The 16,371-nt window shown below is 35.9% G+C and overlaps 1 protein-coding gene and 1 pseudogene across 1 annotated transcript; both read left to right on the top strand.

The window, feature by feature from the left end:
- On the top strand, positions 729-2,581 carry LOC104731743 (transcription factor BPE-like). The gene is made up of 5 exons (XM_010451224.2): positions 729-1,271; positions 1,376-1,558; positions 1,659-1,793; positions 1,876-1,947; positions 2,174-2,581. Exons 1-5 carry the CDS (start codon positions 987-989, stop codon positions 2,303-2,305), a joined length of 807 nt encoding a protein of 268 aa, XP_010449526.1. The 5' UTR covers positions 729-986; the 3' UTR covers positions 2,306-2,581.
- Positions 13,060-13,811, top strand: LOC104731741 (annotated as a pseudogene).

Raw genomic sequence — 16,371 nt, 5'->3', positions numbered from 1 at the left:
ATTGAAAAATATATTAAAAATCATATATGGATTATTAAACGAATGAAGTTATTGCTCAGTTGACAGAGTAAACTATTCTGTTAACGGAATTAATTGTTTTGGTGATAAATATGGACCCACGAACCCGAATGCCATATTAAATGTTTAATTTAATAAATTTGACACTTTGGTGGTTTTAGTTTGAAGTATAATAGTTTGAAGGTTTAAAATGAAAATTGTTGTCACCTTGATGGTTTTTTTGTAGGATATAATATAATACTAGTCATGTTCTATTTTGCCACAAAAATGAATAAGAATCATGTATGGGTTTAGTTATGGAGGCCTAAATTATAATAAAAAATCTATTGGATTGAAAAATCCAACCTATGATTTATCCATCATCCTTACTTACACATCATTAAAATCCACAACCCGATCATTGCCCATCACTAATCACTAAAATAAATAAAGCATTAATTAAAAAAAAAAAACCAAAAATACATATTATCAGAAGGAAACCTACGTGGGTCCCCACTTCCTCAAGTCCTTTTCCATTTTCATAAAGTATGTTTCTTTCTCCGTATCACACATAGGCTTACGTGTTCCACTAATCCACCGTCCATTTAGATCTACCAAGATCCAACAGTGCAGCGTAGGTACACCCGCGTTCGTAGAAGATAAAAAGTCAACGATGGTCAGAGTGAGGAAACCTCGCCATGAAGTGAAGTTAATAAACACCGTCGCTCCCGAGGCACACAAAAATATTCAAAAAACTATTAGTATTTTTTAAAATTGTTGGAGAAAAATTATTAATTTATTAACAACAACAACAACACATACAGTAACGCAATCACAGAGACTCCACAGTCCAAGGAAAGTTTGAGTCAATCATCATCTCTCTCGCTCTCCTCTATCTAACTCTGGTTTGAATCGGCGGAGACTGAGTGAACTCGGTGGACGCTGTTGTTGTTTACGCGCGTATGTGTTTGTTTTGATTCAAATAGTTGATGGATCCGAGTGGGATGATGAACGAAGGAGGACCGTTTAATCTAGCGGAGATCTGGCAGTTTCCGTTGAACGGTGTTTCAACCGCCGCAGATTCTTCGAGGAGAAGCTTCGCCGCCGGGACGAATCAGTTCGGTGAGTCGGATCTAACCGCCGCTGCTAACGGTGATCCAGCACGTATGAGTCACGCGTTATCTCAGGCTGTGATTGAAGGTATCTCCGGCGCGTGGAAGCGGAGGGAAGACGAGTCTAAGTCGGCGAAGATCGTCGTCTCCGCCAATGTCGCTGTACGGATTTATCTCTCTTTTATTTCCCGGTTTGCTTCGGTTTCATCCGGTTTAATTTAAAATTGTTAGATTGATTGGTATAGTTTTTTTTTTAATAATTTTAGAGTGAAGGTGAGAACAAAAGACAGAAGAAGATAGATGAAGTGAGTGATGGGAAAGGTGAAGCTGGATCGCCTGGAGGAACAGAGACGGAACAAAAGAAGCAACAGATTGAACCAAGTAAAGATTATATTCATGTTCGAGCTAGAAGAGGTCAAGCTACTGATAGTCACAGTTTAGCTGAAAGAGTAATGATTTTTACATGAAACATGATGATGATATAAAAAGCTTTCTTTTATTTGGTTGAATGAGTGAAAATGACAATTTTGGTTTTGTGTTTTTTGGTAGGCGAGAAGAGAGAAAATAAGCGAGCGGATGAAGATCTTGCAGGATCTTGTACCCGGATGTAACAAGGTTATTGGAAAAGCACTTGTTCTAGATGAGATCATCAACTATATACAATCATTGCAGCGTCAAGTTGAGGTTGTGAGACCTCTCTGTATTTCTTCTCTTGTGTATTGTTTTGTTACATGTATGTTCTCATGAGATGGTTTGTTATTGTCAGTTCTTATCGATGAAGCTCGAAGCAGTGAACTCGAGAATGACCCCTGGCATCGAGGCTTTTCCACCCAAAGAGGTGATGATTCTTTCTTGACCTATTAACTAAATCTTCTCCAGTTTTTGCAAAAAAAACACTTAACTAGGAGTCTATGTGGTTTGTTCATTTAACTATTTAAGCATGAAATGAACCAATTGGCCTCTGTTTTTGCTCCTGCTGCCAAAATGACATAACTCGAAAGACTGTTCTGTTTCTTGATATAGTTGTGACTAATCTCTGTTATTTTGTTGGTAAAAAAAAACAGTTTGGTCAGCAGGCGTTTGAGAATCCGGATATGCAGTTCGGCTCGCAGTCTACGAGGGAATACAGTAGAGGAGCATCACCAGAGTGGTTGCATATGCAGATAGGATCAGGTGGTTTCGAAAGAACATCTTGATAAAGAAACAACAACACTTGATCATCATCTTACTACAAATAAGAGAAAATCCCGAGGAGAAAAAAGCATACATACATACATATGAATCTCATTCTCATTATAGGCTTAAATATATGGATGTTATTATACCCATCATATTGTTCTTAAAAAGAAAGCAAACAAAATAGAAAAGAAATAGTTAGTTTCGACATTAAAAAAAAAACATCTTGTAAAAGAAAGAACGTTCGTTGTTATAATACTGTATCTCATTCTTACGTATTTGCTCAGGTTCATGTACTGAACAGGAAATAAACTAAACTCAATAAAACTGGGAATGTATCTCCAAGGAAGCTCAGATTCTTCAATCTCTATAGTTATAAACAGACTAAACTCCAAATGGTTTGTAATCCATTTGACCACTCATAATGCTATACCATTGTGTCTAAGTCTAACCATAAGAATAGGATGGAAGATAACAGAATTAAGGATAATACCAATATCTCATCCTGCACTGCATCAACCAGAGAACAAAATCTAGTATCCAACCAACTTATCTGACAAAAATCCATTACAAATCGAAAAATTACTTAGCACCAATATATATACCTGTATGATATCATGGTTAGAAACTTCTGGTGAAGCTTTTTCTTGTCTCAACGCTTTCAAACATAGATGACTAGATCTCAAAGCTTCACCACAAGTCCACATTGGCCATAGATCCTAACCCTGGTTTCCAAAAACTTTTGTTAATTTTCTCAAATAATATTTATTTATCATACTAGGATTTCACCCGCGGTATACCACGAGACTAAATTATAAATTATTGTATTTTAAATAATAATTTTGAATTTATTATTAATTTTCAAATTCTCAATTAATTTATTCTTGTCTAACTAATTTAGAATTTTGTTTTGAATTTTTTTTCTTGTTCTTACGTTTTATAAAGTTTATAACCTAATTACATTAAATTTGTTATTAGATATAATATAAAATTCTAGATTTGTTTTGTTCTCTAGAATTAAACAGAGGTATATGACTATATAGTATGTTAGTGTATATTTTTTATGTGTATTTAAACTTTTTTTTTGGAATATTAACAATGTGTTATAGTATGTGTAATATTTTGTAGTACATATACTAAATAATTTATAAGTTAATTTTCAAAACTATGATTACAAATCTATAATATACTAGGTTTTACCCCGTGGTACGCCACAGGTCTATTATTTTGTTGATATGATACTGTAATGGTTTAGAGGTGTTTGTAGTCGATGATGAATTGCATCAATATATATATATATATACTGTTAACGGTTGTAGGTAGGGTTTTGTAGAAATTCTTAATTCGCAAGTTGAGAATAGACATTTTATGATTTGGTTAGTTATGATTTAGGAATGAATGATATGGCATATTCTTATTATGATTCTCAATTCATATTATTGGATTAATAGTGTACATTAAAAGCTAATAAGATCTTACCAAATATGTAATTGTTTATTAAACGCAAATTAGATATTTTCTAAGATGTATTCATCTTGAATTAGTTGCGATATTATAGGGATGTGATGACATAATTTGTGTTATCAAATTCTTTTTGTCAAACTTGGCCCTAAAATTTCGGCGTGCAAATTAGATCTTTCCTAAGATATAATGAGCATTAATTGGCATTATTTGGATGTAAATAAGTACGCTATGGATTAAAAACCAGCCCAAAATATTCGGCTATCTTAAGGAGGATCCGGATAATTGAATTGATTATAATTTTAGTTAAAAACCCGACCCGAAGTTGGCAAAAAGTGATGACACCTTATTGTACTCCAAAACTGTATTCCGAGCTCTATATGTGGATATATTTGTTTGGTTACAAATATCCTAAGACAATTTTTAAAATATATATCCGTTTTCAAAAATTCAAATCACATCATATGCTGAAAAAAACTAAAATTTTATTAATTTATATGTTAAATAGTAATTAAAATAATTAAATATAAGATTAAATAAAAGTGAAAAGAGAATTATATTTTAATCTCTTTTTTTTGTCAACAAAAGAATCAGCTCAAATTGAGCCAATTTGAAGGAAAATTGATTACAAACAAAACATGATGCGGAGATAAGCGCGCTTGGCGTGCCAAAGAAACCGCTTTAACATTTGCATTACGAGAAATATAAAATAAAGAGAAAGAAGAAAACTTCTCTCGATCCATCTTGATTCCATCCAAATATGTTGCAAAGGCCGGCCAGTCATGAGGGGAAGACACCATCTTTACCAGATCCAAACTGTCCGTAAAGAAAGCCACGTCTCGGAAATCGTGGCCAGTCATGCACCGCATCACCCAGCTGAAAGCTTCCTCTTCTGCATGTAACGGAGATAGAATGCGTTGGTAATTGGTAGCTCCTAGAAAAGGTGATGTTCCTTGCGAAGAAGTACAAAACCATCCTGCACCTGCAAAAACATCAGTTTCTTTCCAAGAGCCATCAACAAAACAGCAAAACCCGGAATAAACCGTTGAAAGGGGAGAGCTACGCCCTGGTAACCGAGAAGTAGGAACCACAGGGGAGGGGATAACCTCGCCACCCTCGTCGTCCACCTGTGCTTGTAACCAAGAGGACGCTTCCCCTTGCGCTACTCGCACAATGTCATCCGGTCGTTCTGTCTGACTCTCAAACACACAAGCATTCTGCGCTTTCCAGATATACCACATTAGCCAAGGAAAAATTTCTATCTGGGAACCCAGATTCGTGGAGCCCAGAAAGTGATGTACATTAGCATAAATAGATTCCGTTGGAAAGTGTTGAGGTCCCACAGGTACATAGGCCAAAGCCCATACTTGACGGGCTGGCAAACAGACAAAAATAGCATGATTAATAGTCTCCACATCCGCCCCACACCGCATACATCCAACATCACAATCTATGCCCGCCGCCTCAAATTAGCAGACACCGAAATACTTCCCGTTAACACTTGCCACATGAAATGTTTTATTTTTAGTGGACAATGAACCTGCCAGACCTTAGCAAGAAGAGGGCTAATCTCTGGGCCACACCCGAGAGCCTGGAAGGTGTTAGGAATACCCAGATGTGCCGTTTTATACCCTGACTTAACCGAATATTTAACAGATTTTGTAAAGTGCCACCCTAAAGAGTCTGCCATCGGGAGACTACTGAAGGGAATAGCCTCTATCAAGGCGACATCCACAGGATCGAAATGCTCAACAAGCCGATCCCACCGCCAAGTATTCATATGATGATCCATGAACTGAGTCAAACAGAGAGTTGGGTCCTTAAACATACCGTTACTTAAAGCTGGTCTTGGGAATTGAGCTGGAACCCAGGGATCAGTCCATATAGAAATGTTGTCTCCTGAGCCAACCCGTTTAATAAGCCCTTTGTTTACCAAAGATCAAGCAGATACAATACTCCTCCACCCATAGGAAGGAGAGTAGGACCATATCGGTTCCATTGGATTGGATTCCGGTAATATCTACTTTTGAAAACCCTGGCAAACAGTGAGTCCGGAACCTCAATAAGTCGCCATAATTGTTTAGCCAACAAAGCCGTATTAAAATCATCAACACTCCTGAAACCCAACCCACCCATCTGCTTGCTACAACAAAACTTCTCCCAGGCGATCCAATGCATACCCCCAGACTGACCATTAGAACTCCACCAAAACTTCACCATTGCACTAGTAAGCTTGGATGTTATCGTTTTTGGGAAACGATAACAAGACATCACAAATGTTGGGACAGCCGTCGCAACAGACTTGATCATCACCTCCTTACCCCCTTTGGACAATTATTTGGCTGACCAGCCCGTTGTCCGGTTCTGTAGGTCGCTAACATAAGAAGAAACCTTCGTTTTGGATCCTCCCAAACTCTCAGGAATCCCTAAATACGACCCCATACCACCCAAATTGGTTATCCCAAGGACCCCCTGCATCTCCGATCGGATCCGGTCGTCAACAGTGTGGCCAAACTGAATCGAAGATTTCGTAAAATTTATCTGTTGCCCCGAAACACCCTCATATTGCTTAAGGATATCCAAAATCACACCACATTGTTCCTTATCCGCCTTACAAAAAAGAGACTATCATCCGAAAATAACAAATGTGTTATCGGTGGGCATTTATTTGCCACCTTAATGCCTGTAATCCGCATATCAACCTCCGCCTTCCAAATATTAGCAATCAGAACCTCCGTACATAAAATGAATAAGTAAGGGGATAGCGGATCACCCTGTTGTAAGACCATTAGGTTGTCCGTTAATAAGGACCTTGTACTCCACCGAAGAGACACAAAAGATGATCCATAAAATCCAGGTGTCCGCAAACCCCATCTTCCACAGTAACGCCACCACGAAATCCCACTCAACCCTATCATACGCCTTACTCATATCCGTCTTAATAGCCATAAACTTCCCTTTACATGAATTATTGGTTCTCAACCCATGAAACATCCCTTTAGCTATGAGGATGTTATCCGAGATCAAACATCCAGGTACAAACGCTGATTGAGTTTCCGAGATTAGACCAGGTAAGATCACCTTAAGCCGGTTACACAAATTTTTTGACAAGACCTTGTATCCCACATTGCACAAACTGATGGGACGCAACTCCGCCATCCGGGTCGGTTTAGCCACCTTCGGGATGAGGCAAATGTGCGTTTGATGAAAACGTTTATCAAAAACACCCTCCTCAAAAAACTGGTTTACCAAAGACACCAGATCATCCTTAACAACTCTCCATGCCTTCTTAAAAAACAAGGTTGTCATCCCATCAGGCCCCAGAGCTTTGTCAGGATGCATCATAAATAAAGCTCGTCGTACCTCCGCCTCCGTGGCAGGGGCCGTCAAACGGGCGTTATCCACCTCTGTAATAACCGTGTTGACTTCCCGTAGAGCGTCCTCAAAATTATCCGGACATATCGAGGAAAACAGATCCTCAAAGTATGTTACCGCCGTGTCACAGATTGCAACATTCTCCGTAGACCAGACATCGTATTTGTCAAAAAAGACCGACAATCCCGTTACGAGCCCGTCTCTGCTTGGTTTGGGCTTGAAAATACTTTGTGTTCTTATCCCCCACCCGCATCCACCTATTCCGACTCTTTAAATACCAATGGATCTCCTCATCCCGATAAGCCTCTCTCACGCGACCGTTGAGGTCCGAAACAACCTCCGGAGTGGACAAATCATCGGCCTGTGCCATCTCCAATTGCCTTTTTAAATCCTCAATCAACTCTCGCCATATGGAACCTGCGCTTTACGCCATCTAGAAATCTCCCGCCTACAACTAATAATTTTTCCGGCAAAATCCTGATCCGGGTCTCCACACCAACCCGACGAGATCACATCCATTAAACCATCCTTACCTACCCAGCGACGGTCAAACATAAAACACCTACGCCCCCGCGGTCTCTTTGCCCCAATGCTGACCACGAGAGGCTTATGATCTGAAGCAATCATAGGTAAGTATTCTGTAACCGTGTCCGGAAACAAATCATGCCAATCCTCATTTCCTAAAGCTCTATCCAACCGGCACCGTATAGGTTTCTTATCTCGCCAACCCCGCCAGGATAGAAAATCCCCCCAAATAAGGAAATTCCAAGAAATCACAATCCGGAATCATCCCATTGAAAGAGAGGAAAGAAGATGCAGGACGCAGCTTCCCTCCTCGTTTCTCGTGATTTTCGGTTAATTCATTTAGATCACCAATAATAAACCAAGGGGTTGACCTAATTGAGCTAATCTGTAACAACCTTTCCCAAACCAAATCTCTGTTTTTAGGAACAAGGTCACCATAGACAAATGTTAGATGTATGACCCGTCCTTTATAAACCGCTTCGACATCAATCATTCTGTTAGTCTCCAATAAAATTGAAACATTAAAAGCGTCTTTATTATAAAACAAAGCCAAACCCCCGCTACATCCCAGGGGTCCACCGTTATTAAATTATTATAACCAAAATGGCCTACAAATTTTTCCAAATGAGAAGAAGATTGTTTTGTTTCCATAAGAAATAAAAATCTGGCCTATGTTTATTCTAGAGATCTCTAGGGTTCCCTATAGTGGCCTTATTACCCAGCCCTTGACAATTCTAACTTAATACATTCATTTAACAAATTTTGGTTTTGGTGGCTTTCACCCACCTGTCCCCCCCTTAACCCCTTCCTGGGCCTTTGAGCCATGGCCGGATTCTCCAGTCCCCATCCCGTGAGAAGGATGCTTCCGTGGGGACAAGAGCATCTGTGCGTTTCGCTTCTTAGCACTAACTCCATGGAGCATCAAACCTTTACCCCTTCGACTTTTGTCACCCGGAGCCAGCTTAAGTGTTTCCTCGAGTCTTCCCTCCCCAAGATCACCTTGATCACACTCCATATCTACCTCAGAAACATCACCATCCACGTGATCCCCATCCAAATCACCACCAAGACCGTCTTTGCTTACCTCCTGCTCAGCCACCTCCTCTATCCCCTTCGTATCCATGATCCCACCCAAAACCTCGCCAATCAGCACTGACGTATCCGTACCCCCAGAGACAACCAAAGAGATGTCACCCTCTTGAGATCCGACACCCTGCTGCTCATTACCCGACCCCTCCTGCTCAACCTGCAGCTGTTCCGGAAGGGAACCTCGATGCACATCCTGCACTATCGCCTCTGTACCCTGAAGCCCAATGGTCGCCATTGGGGCAACCCCAAACGTGTCCATAACCGCGGACAAGGACTCCTTCACCACTCTCGCTGGAGGACTAACCAAAATTTGTCCCTCTTCGACAGCATCCACAGTGCCTGCAAGAGCCCCCGTAGGCCCAACACCACCACTACCATCCTGGAACAACGCCTTCTTAGCCCCCTTATTCTGCCTAACTTGCAGCTCAGTTTTTCGTGATTCAGCAGGAACAGAACCCATGGCAACCGTTACAGGAGCAGAAGCAGAATCAAACCGTTGCTTCATAGGATCCATAGAAGCACCTTGTCTGCTACGAGTTGCCTGAGAAGCCCCCGAACCAGAGCTCCCCGAACTGCGAGCAGCCTGCTCTTGGCGGGACCTACCTCCTCTGTAGTGTGATCCCTTGGAACCACCCTTGCTGAAACCATTTCCCCTCCTTGAATCAGCTTGAACCGCCCCCTTATAGCTCAACAATTGCCCATTATCTTGACCAGCTTCTGAACTGACTCGACCAACAGCAATCATAGGACCCTTTAACATCAGACAGACGAACTCATCATGGCACAGACTGAAGCAATATTTAATCTATCATATTGATTTAAATTAGATAGATAGATTTTAGCAAATTAATATTATCAAATAAGGAAAATGATTGTGTTTGGTTGTAAGGATTGTAGAGAATTTAGTTGGGACTTGTTTGGATACAAAGATAAAGAGAGGATGACACAAAATTGTACTCCAAAAATGTTAAGATAGATATGAGATAAACTAATAGTTTTAGTTTTGAAAATTTATTTAGGATGAGAAATCTTGTTTTCAAAAATTAAAACTTAATATTAATTAATTAATAATTAATGCCAATGGTATGCTTGTAAATAGGTATGAACTTCAGGATTTATTTTATAAATGTCTCTAAAAATGTATATATAAATAATATTTTTTACTCTATCTATATATATCTTTTCCTTTCTTCCTTTAATAATTATACTAAATAAAAGTAGGAGCTATAAGCTTCCAAGGCTGTCCATCTAGGATTTTAAACATCCAATAGGAATTAGCCACATCATTATTTAACATATTTATAATTTACAAAACTTTCTATATTATTAACATTCAATAGGGATTAGCCACTTCATTATTTAACATTTTATAATTTAAATTTTTTTCTATTTTATTAACATCCAATAGGGATTAGCCACTTCATTATTTAACATTTTTATAATTTTCAAAATTTTGTATATTCAGATTTTCTAAACGACCAATCGGGATCAGACATCTCAATATTTAAAATTTTTGAAATTATTATAAATTTCATTAATAAAATATTTATAAATAAGTATATGTACAACGTTCCACATCGGCTAGAAAATTTTAGACACTAGCTGAGAACCATCATAAATAAGATTACTATGCTTCTAATTACGAATGAGCAGGAAGCTTGATTTATCAAGCGTCCAAATTTAAAATTTTTATTTGGGTTAATCCGGTTTTTTATTTGAGCAAATTAAATTTTTTAAAAAGTTTATCTATATAACTTTATAATTATTATAGATTTTAACAAATTAAATCTTCTAAATTTTTTTATAATATAACAATATTTTAAAAAGTTTAAAAGTATTAACAATTTTGAAACTTTAGATGTAATTTAAAATTTTAAAATATTATAATTATTAAAAATTTTGAAAGGTTACAAATATTTATAATATTTGAACCTAGTAGAATGTTCGAAAATATGATAAACACCTCCATAGAATGTTTAAAATAGTATAAATATTAAAATTTTATCATTAATATTTAACTCTAAAAAATCAAAAATGTTATAAATATTTAAAATACATCTAAAGTTAAAAAATTTTAATCTCTATTAAAATTTTAAAACTTTAAGGATTATTAAATATAATATATTCTATTTTCAAATATCTTAAAAATATGGGGCATTCTCAAAAATGCCCCTTTTTCCATATCTCTTTTTAAAAATACCCCTTCATGTTGACCATTTTTAAAACTACCCCTCTTTATATACAAAATGACCAAATTACCCTTTTTGAGTGACAGCAAGAATGTACAGTCATCAAAATCGAAAATATTTTCCCGCCAAAAAAATTTCCCGCCAAAATTTTTTTTCCCGCCAAAATCGAAAATTTTTCCCGAAAAAATTATTTTTTCCCGCAAAAAAAAAAAATTTCCCACCAAAATCGAAAAATTTTCCCGCCAAAAATATTGAAATTTATACCTTTTAAAAACCTTGTAAATGCTTTTAAAAAACTTTTAAAAGCGTTTACAAGGTTTTTAAAAGGTTTTTAAACACATTGTAAACGCTTTTAAAAACCTTGTAAATGCTTTTAAAAAGCTTGTAAATGCTTTAAAAGGTTTTTAAACACCTTGTAAACGCTTTTAAAAACTTTTTAAAAGCATTTAAAAGGTGTTTAAAAACCTTTTAAAAATTTTATAAAAACTTTTACAAGGTTTTTAAAAACATTGTAAAAGGGTTTAGAAGGTGTTTAAAAACCTTTTAAAAATCCTTTTAAAAACCATTTGAAAACCTTTTAAAAACCTTTTAAAAACCTTTTAAAACCTTTTAAAAACCTTTTAAAAATCTTGTAAAAGCGTTTACAAGTTGTTTAAAAAACCTTTTAAAACTCTTTAAAAAATCTTGTAAAAGCCTTTACAAGGTGTTTATAAGGCTTTTATAAGGTAGAAACCTTATAAAACCTTTTAAAAACCTTGTAAATTTTTTTTGGCGGGAAAAATTTTGGCGGGAAAATTTTTTTTTTCGAAATTTTTTATCAAAAGTTTTTTGACAAAAAAATTTTTGGCGGGAAATTTTTTTTGAAAAATTTTTGGCGGGAAAATATGTTGGAAATTTTTTGGCGGGAAAATTTTGTTTTTCTTTTTATTGAATAAAATAATTTTCATCTAAGGGTAAAATGGTCATTAAAAATTAAAAGAGGACATAAATAAAAATGGCCAGAAAAGAGGGTATTTTTGAAAAGGGGTATATCAAAAGGGGCATTTTTAATAAATTCTCTAAAAATATTTTATTTATCTATGTTTGTGCTTTTTATTTCTCATGAGCTGTATAACATATTTTTGTGTATGATTTTATAGTTGAGTTGATATTCTTTCAGTAATTTTTTTATTTTTGGGTCTAAGGAAGAAGGATTTACATCGCAAGACCTTGATTTGATGTTTGAGTCAAGTTTTGGAGTTTAAAGAAGAAAGATCGACGACAAACACAATTGTTTTATTAGCTATACATTTGTTCATATTACTTTATTTCCAAGTAATTTACAATTTTGTATTATTAACGATTTTGGTTTGAGAAGTTTCAATACGTGTGAATCTAAAACCAAGTAAGTATACCGTGAAAGTATCAATATTTGAGTGAATATGTGACTATGTTGGTTTTGATTGCACACATTTTACGAGAAAAGAGGCAATGATTTTGGTCGTGGAGTTTGATTGGCTAACAAGTTGTGTGGTAGTCTAAAAAGGAAGTTTTGAATGATTATTCAGCGGAATAATGTGAAGAAGCTGACGAAAAAGAAGAAGAAGAAAAAAATATAACGTTTAAATATAAATTCATAATTCTTTTTATCAGATTTGAATTTTTAACAAAACTGATTTTATATTTTTTTAAATTGTGTATTTGAAATAATTTATTTACTTTAATAGTAATTTAAAGATTTTTATAATTTAATATTTCATAATTGTCATCTATCATGTATAATTTTCACCAAATATATTAAATAAATCCACACTAGGCGTGGATTCAAAACCTAGTAATAAAAAAAAAAAATCTAATGTGCCGAGAAAGCTTCCATCTGATCTGGAAGAAGAGACACTCTTTCGCGTTCCACCTCGATCCCTCCTTCGCTTCAAATCCGTTTGCAAAGAATGGTACGCTCTTTTCAATAATAAGAGATTCCTCAACAAAAACTTTGCTTGTGCTCCCCGGAATTCATGTTAAAGACGCATACCCATATTTATTCGATTAGCGTCGATCTCGATGAAGATCCAACTATAAAAGTGAATGATTTGTGCTTTGATCTACGCCGTCACCTTTATCATAATCTCTATGGGACCTGCGATGGTTACTTCTTCATGGACGAAGTTGATGAAGGATACCTTGTTTGAATCCGTTGTTGAGACAGGCTAAAAGGATTGCCCCGGATGAGACTCGATGTGGCAGGAGCATAGGTTACGATAGTAGTAGACCAGAAAAGAGTTTCAAGATTATTGGACGTATGAGAGCAAATTCTATCCATGGGAGGTTACTCATCGTGCAAGTTTTGGCGAAGAGTTAGCATCATCAAGTGACTCGTCTAGGGTTTCCCTGAACGGAAATTTATACTGGACAGGTTATAAGTCTCCCGAAACTGGTCAGTATGTATTTTATCCAAATGCTTGATTTTTCGAAAGAGATGATTAAGACCTTTTGTATTCTACCGTACGTGTAATGCGAAAAAGGTTCTTTCCATAATCGTCTCCTCTCGATTTACGAGGGAGATCGGTTTTCAGTGTTACAACAATGCACAAAAACAAGAGAGATTAAGATTTGGGTGACACAGAATAAAATTGGTAATGGGGATGATGGAGACCATGTTGTGTGGATTAACTTCATGACTGTCTCACGACCTGACTTCCCCATGGTACTTAAGCACATGTCTACAAGTTACTTTGTCGAGAATAACATCTATGGAAAGAGCTTCGTTCTGTGTTGTCATAGCAAGAAACCTAAAGAAGCTTGGGTCTATATTGTGAGGGGAGATATGTGCAAAAAGATTAAGATAGATGGAGTGGTATGTAAGTTTCACTCCTCTCTCTATGTTCCCAGTTTGATCACCATTTCTTGAAAGACCTTTTTGCTGAAGCTCTCTTCAACAAGAAGAAGTTTTACAAGTTGCATTCTTGTTTTATTTATTTATTTGAACTTTTAGGTCTGAATTTATTATTATTCATATTAAACTGAAACCAAACCGCATGTAGTTTTATTTTGATAAGAAACATTTTATTTTTCTGTTTTTTAAGGATTATAGTATATGATTTTTCTTTAAACACAATTTGTTTAAAATCTAGTTCGTGAGCCTGGGAAGATATACAAAAGTCTGTTTCTTTGTCAGTGGTTCCTGTTATATATATAGCTTAGTAGCTTACAGAGAAGAAGGCTATCTACTGAAAATCCCCAAAGTCGAGGACCAGAGAGCCTACTGGGCGGAAGAGAACACCGATAGGGTTTGCAGAAAATATGGAACTTAGAAGTGTAATGCCAGAACAAATGACGACACATCCTTTAAAGATATTTCTTAATATCATTTGTTCAGATTCTAAGAAGCTTGAGAATTGAGATACAAATCTCATTCTTAAAACCTAGAAGATATGCTTACTCAATTCTCAAGCCTCTTAGAAACTATCCAGCACCTACGCACGTTCGAGACTGCAACCACCTTGAGAGACGACACATCCTTTGAAGATCCAAGCACGATCACTTCATCGTTTATTGCAGGTTTATTGTAGATATTTGGGTGAAAATATCTTCTGTAACTCTAGTTATGGTTCGTTTATTTTACATACCCTTTCATCACCCATGATTTTGTTAGCTTTAAATATGTCAAAGTCATTTATTAGTTGGGTTTAATTAAAGTGCGTTCTATGTTAGTGATCTAATTGGAGTATTACAAAGTTCTCCGATTTGACATGCCAATTGGTTAATAAGTCATGGAGTTTAGTGAATCAATCGAACTTGAACATTTAAAGCATATTTAATTACCTGCGTCGTTTCCCAGTTAGTTGAGGAGTGGACCATAACGTAGGTTCATGCCATTATTTGTCTCCTTCAATTACTCCTTGAGCAACAAAAAGTCCTTTAATTTTATAAAGTTTGAAACTCACCGGAAAATAGTGATGTTTATATAATTTTCTTCCAATCGATCAATCGATAGACCCATCTTTCGTTTGTCCATGTATATATATATATATATATATATGTATAAAAGGGTGATTTCTAAAACAGGGTCTTTAACAAATACGACATTATCTACTTCAACAATTTCACCATAAAAATAAAGATAAACCACCATTTGTATACAAAGTGAAAAACTGAGTCAGCTAAGAAATAAACACTTTCAGTTAAATCATGGTGAACAAATATGAGAAACAAAAACCAAAAAGAGTCTCTTCCTTTTCCATTTGTGTTGTCTTTATTTTTAAACCAAGATCTTGGAAGCATAATGACAACCTTATAGATCAAGCAGTTCTTGAGGTGTTTCGCCCAAATGATTAAACTGGATTGATAGACAGGGATTATAATAAATATTTTTGAAAAATGGTACTTAGAAGAAGAGGAAATTAAAGTACCTGAACTTGTTGCTCAAGCAATTCATATGCTGATTTTTTAGATGAGTGGATATCTTTGAATATAATAAAGAAAGCACTAACAATGTTGTCTCTTGCTTTGATGATGTGCAACTTAAACATGCANTTCACTCCTCTCTCTATGTTCCCAGTTTGATCACCATTTCTTGAAAGACCTTTTTGCTGAAGCTCTCTTCAACAAGAAGAAGTTTTACAAGTTGCATTCTTGTTTTATTTATTTATTTGAACTTTTAGGTCTGAATTTATTATTATTCATATTAAACTGAAACCAAACCGCATGTAGTTTTATTTTGATAAGAAACATTTTATTTTTCTGTTTTTTAAGGATTATAGTATATGATTTTTCTTTAAACACAATTTGTTTAAAATCTAGTTCGTGAGCCTGGGAAGATATACAAAAGTCTGTTTCTTTGTCAGTGGTTCCTGTTATATATATAGCTTAGTAGCTTACAGAGAAGAAGGCTATCTACTGAAAATCCCCAAAGTCGAGGACCAGAGAGCCTACTGGGCGGAAGAGAACACCGATAGGGTTTGCAGAAAATATGGAACTTAGAAGTGTAATGCCAGAACAAATGACGACACATCCTTTAAAGATATTTCTTAATATCATTTGTTCAGATTCTAAGAAGCTTGAGAATTGAGATACAAATCTCATTCTTAAAACCTAGAAGATATGCTTACTCAATTCTCAAGCCTCTTAGAAACTATCCAGCACCTACGCACGTTCGAGACTGCAACCACCTTGAGAGACGACACATCCTTTGAAGATCCAAGCACGATCACTTCATCGTTTATTGCAGGTTTATTGTAGATATTTGGGTGAAAATATCTTCTGTAACTCTAGTTATGGTTCGTTTATTTTACATACCCTTTCATCACCCATGATTTTGTTAGCTTTAAATATGTCAAAGTCATTTATTAGTTGGGTTTAATTAAAGTGCGTTCTATGTTAGTGATCTAATTGGAGTATTACAAAGTTCTCCGATTTGACATGCCAATTGGTTAATAAGTCATGGAGTTTAGTGAATCAATCGAACTTGA

This window comes from Camelina sativa, chromosome 12 (genome assembly GCF_000633955.1).
Source record: "Camelina sativa cultivar DH55 chromosome 12, Cs, whole genome shotgun sequence".
Taxonomy (NCBI): Eukaryota; Viridiplantae; Streptophyta; class Magnoliopsida; order Brassicales; family Brassicaceae; genus Camelina; species Camelina sativa.
Note: the sequence above shows the minus strand (reverse complement) of the source record. Positions and strands in the feature narration are given on the sequence as shown.

What these genes read in the sequence shown, in the direction of transcription:
- LOC104731743 (XM_010451224.2), top strand. Translation starts at nt 987, where the DNA reads ATGGATCCGAGTGGGATGATGAACGAAGGAGGACCGTTTAATCTAGCG. An exon ending in GTCACAGTTTAGCTGAAAGA is followed by an intron (nt 1,559 to 1,658) that starts GTAATGATTTTT and finishes GTTTTTTGGTAG; the next exon opens with GCGAGAAGAGAGAAAATAAG. An exon ending in AGGCTTTTCCACCCAAAGAG is followed by an intron (nt 1,948 to 2,173) that starts GTGATGATTCTT and finishes AAAAAAAAACAG; the next exon opens with TTTGGTCAGCAGGCGTTTGA.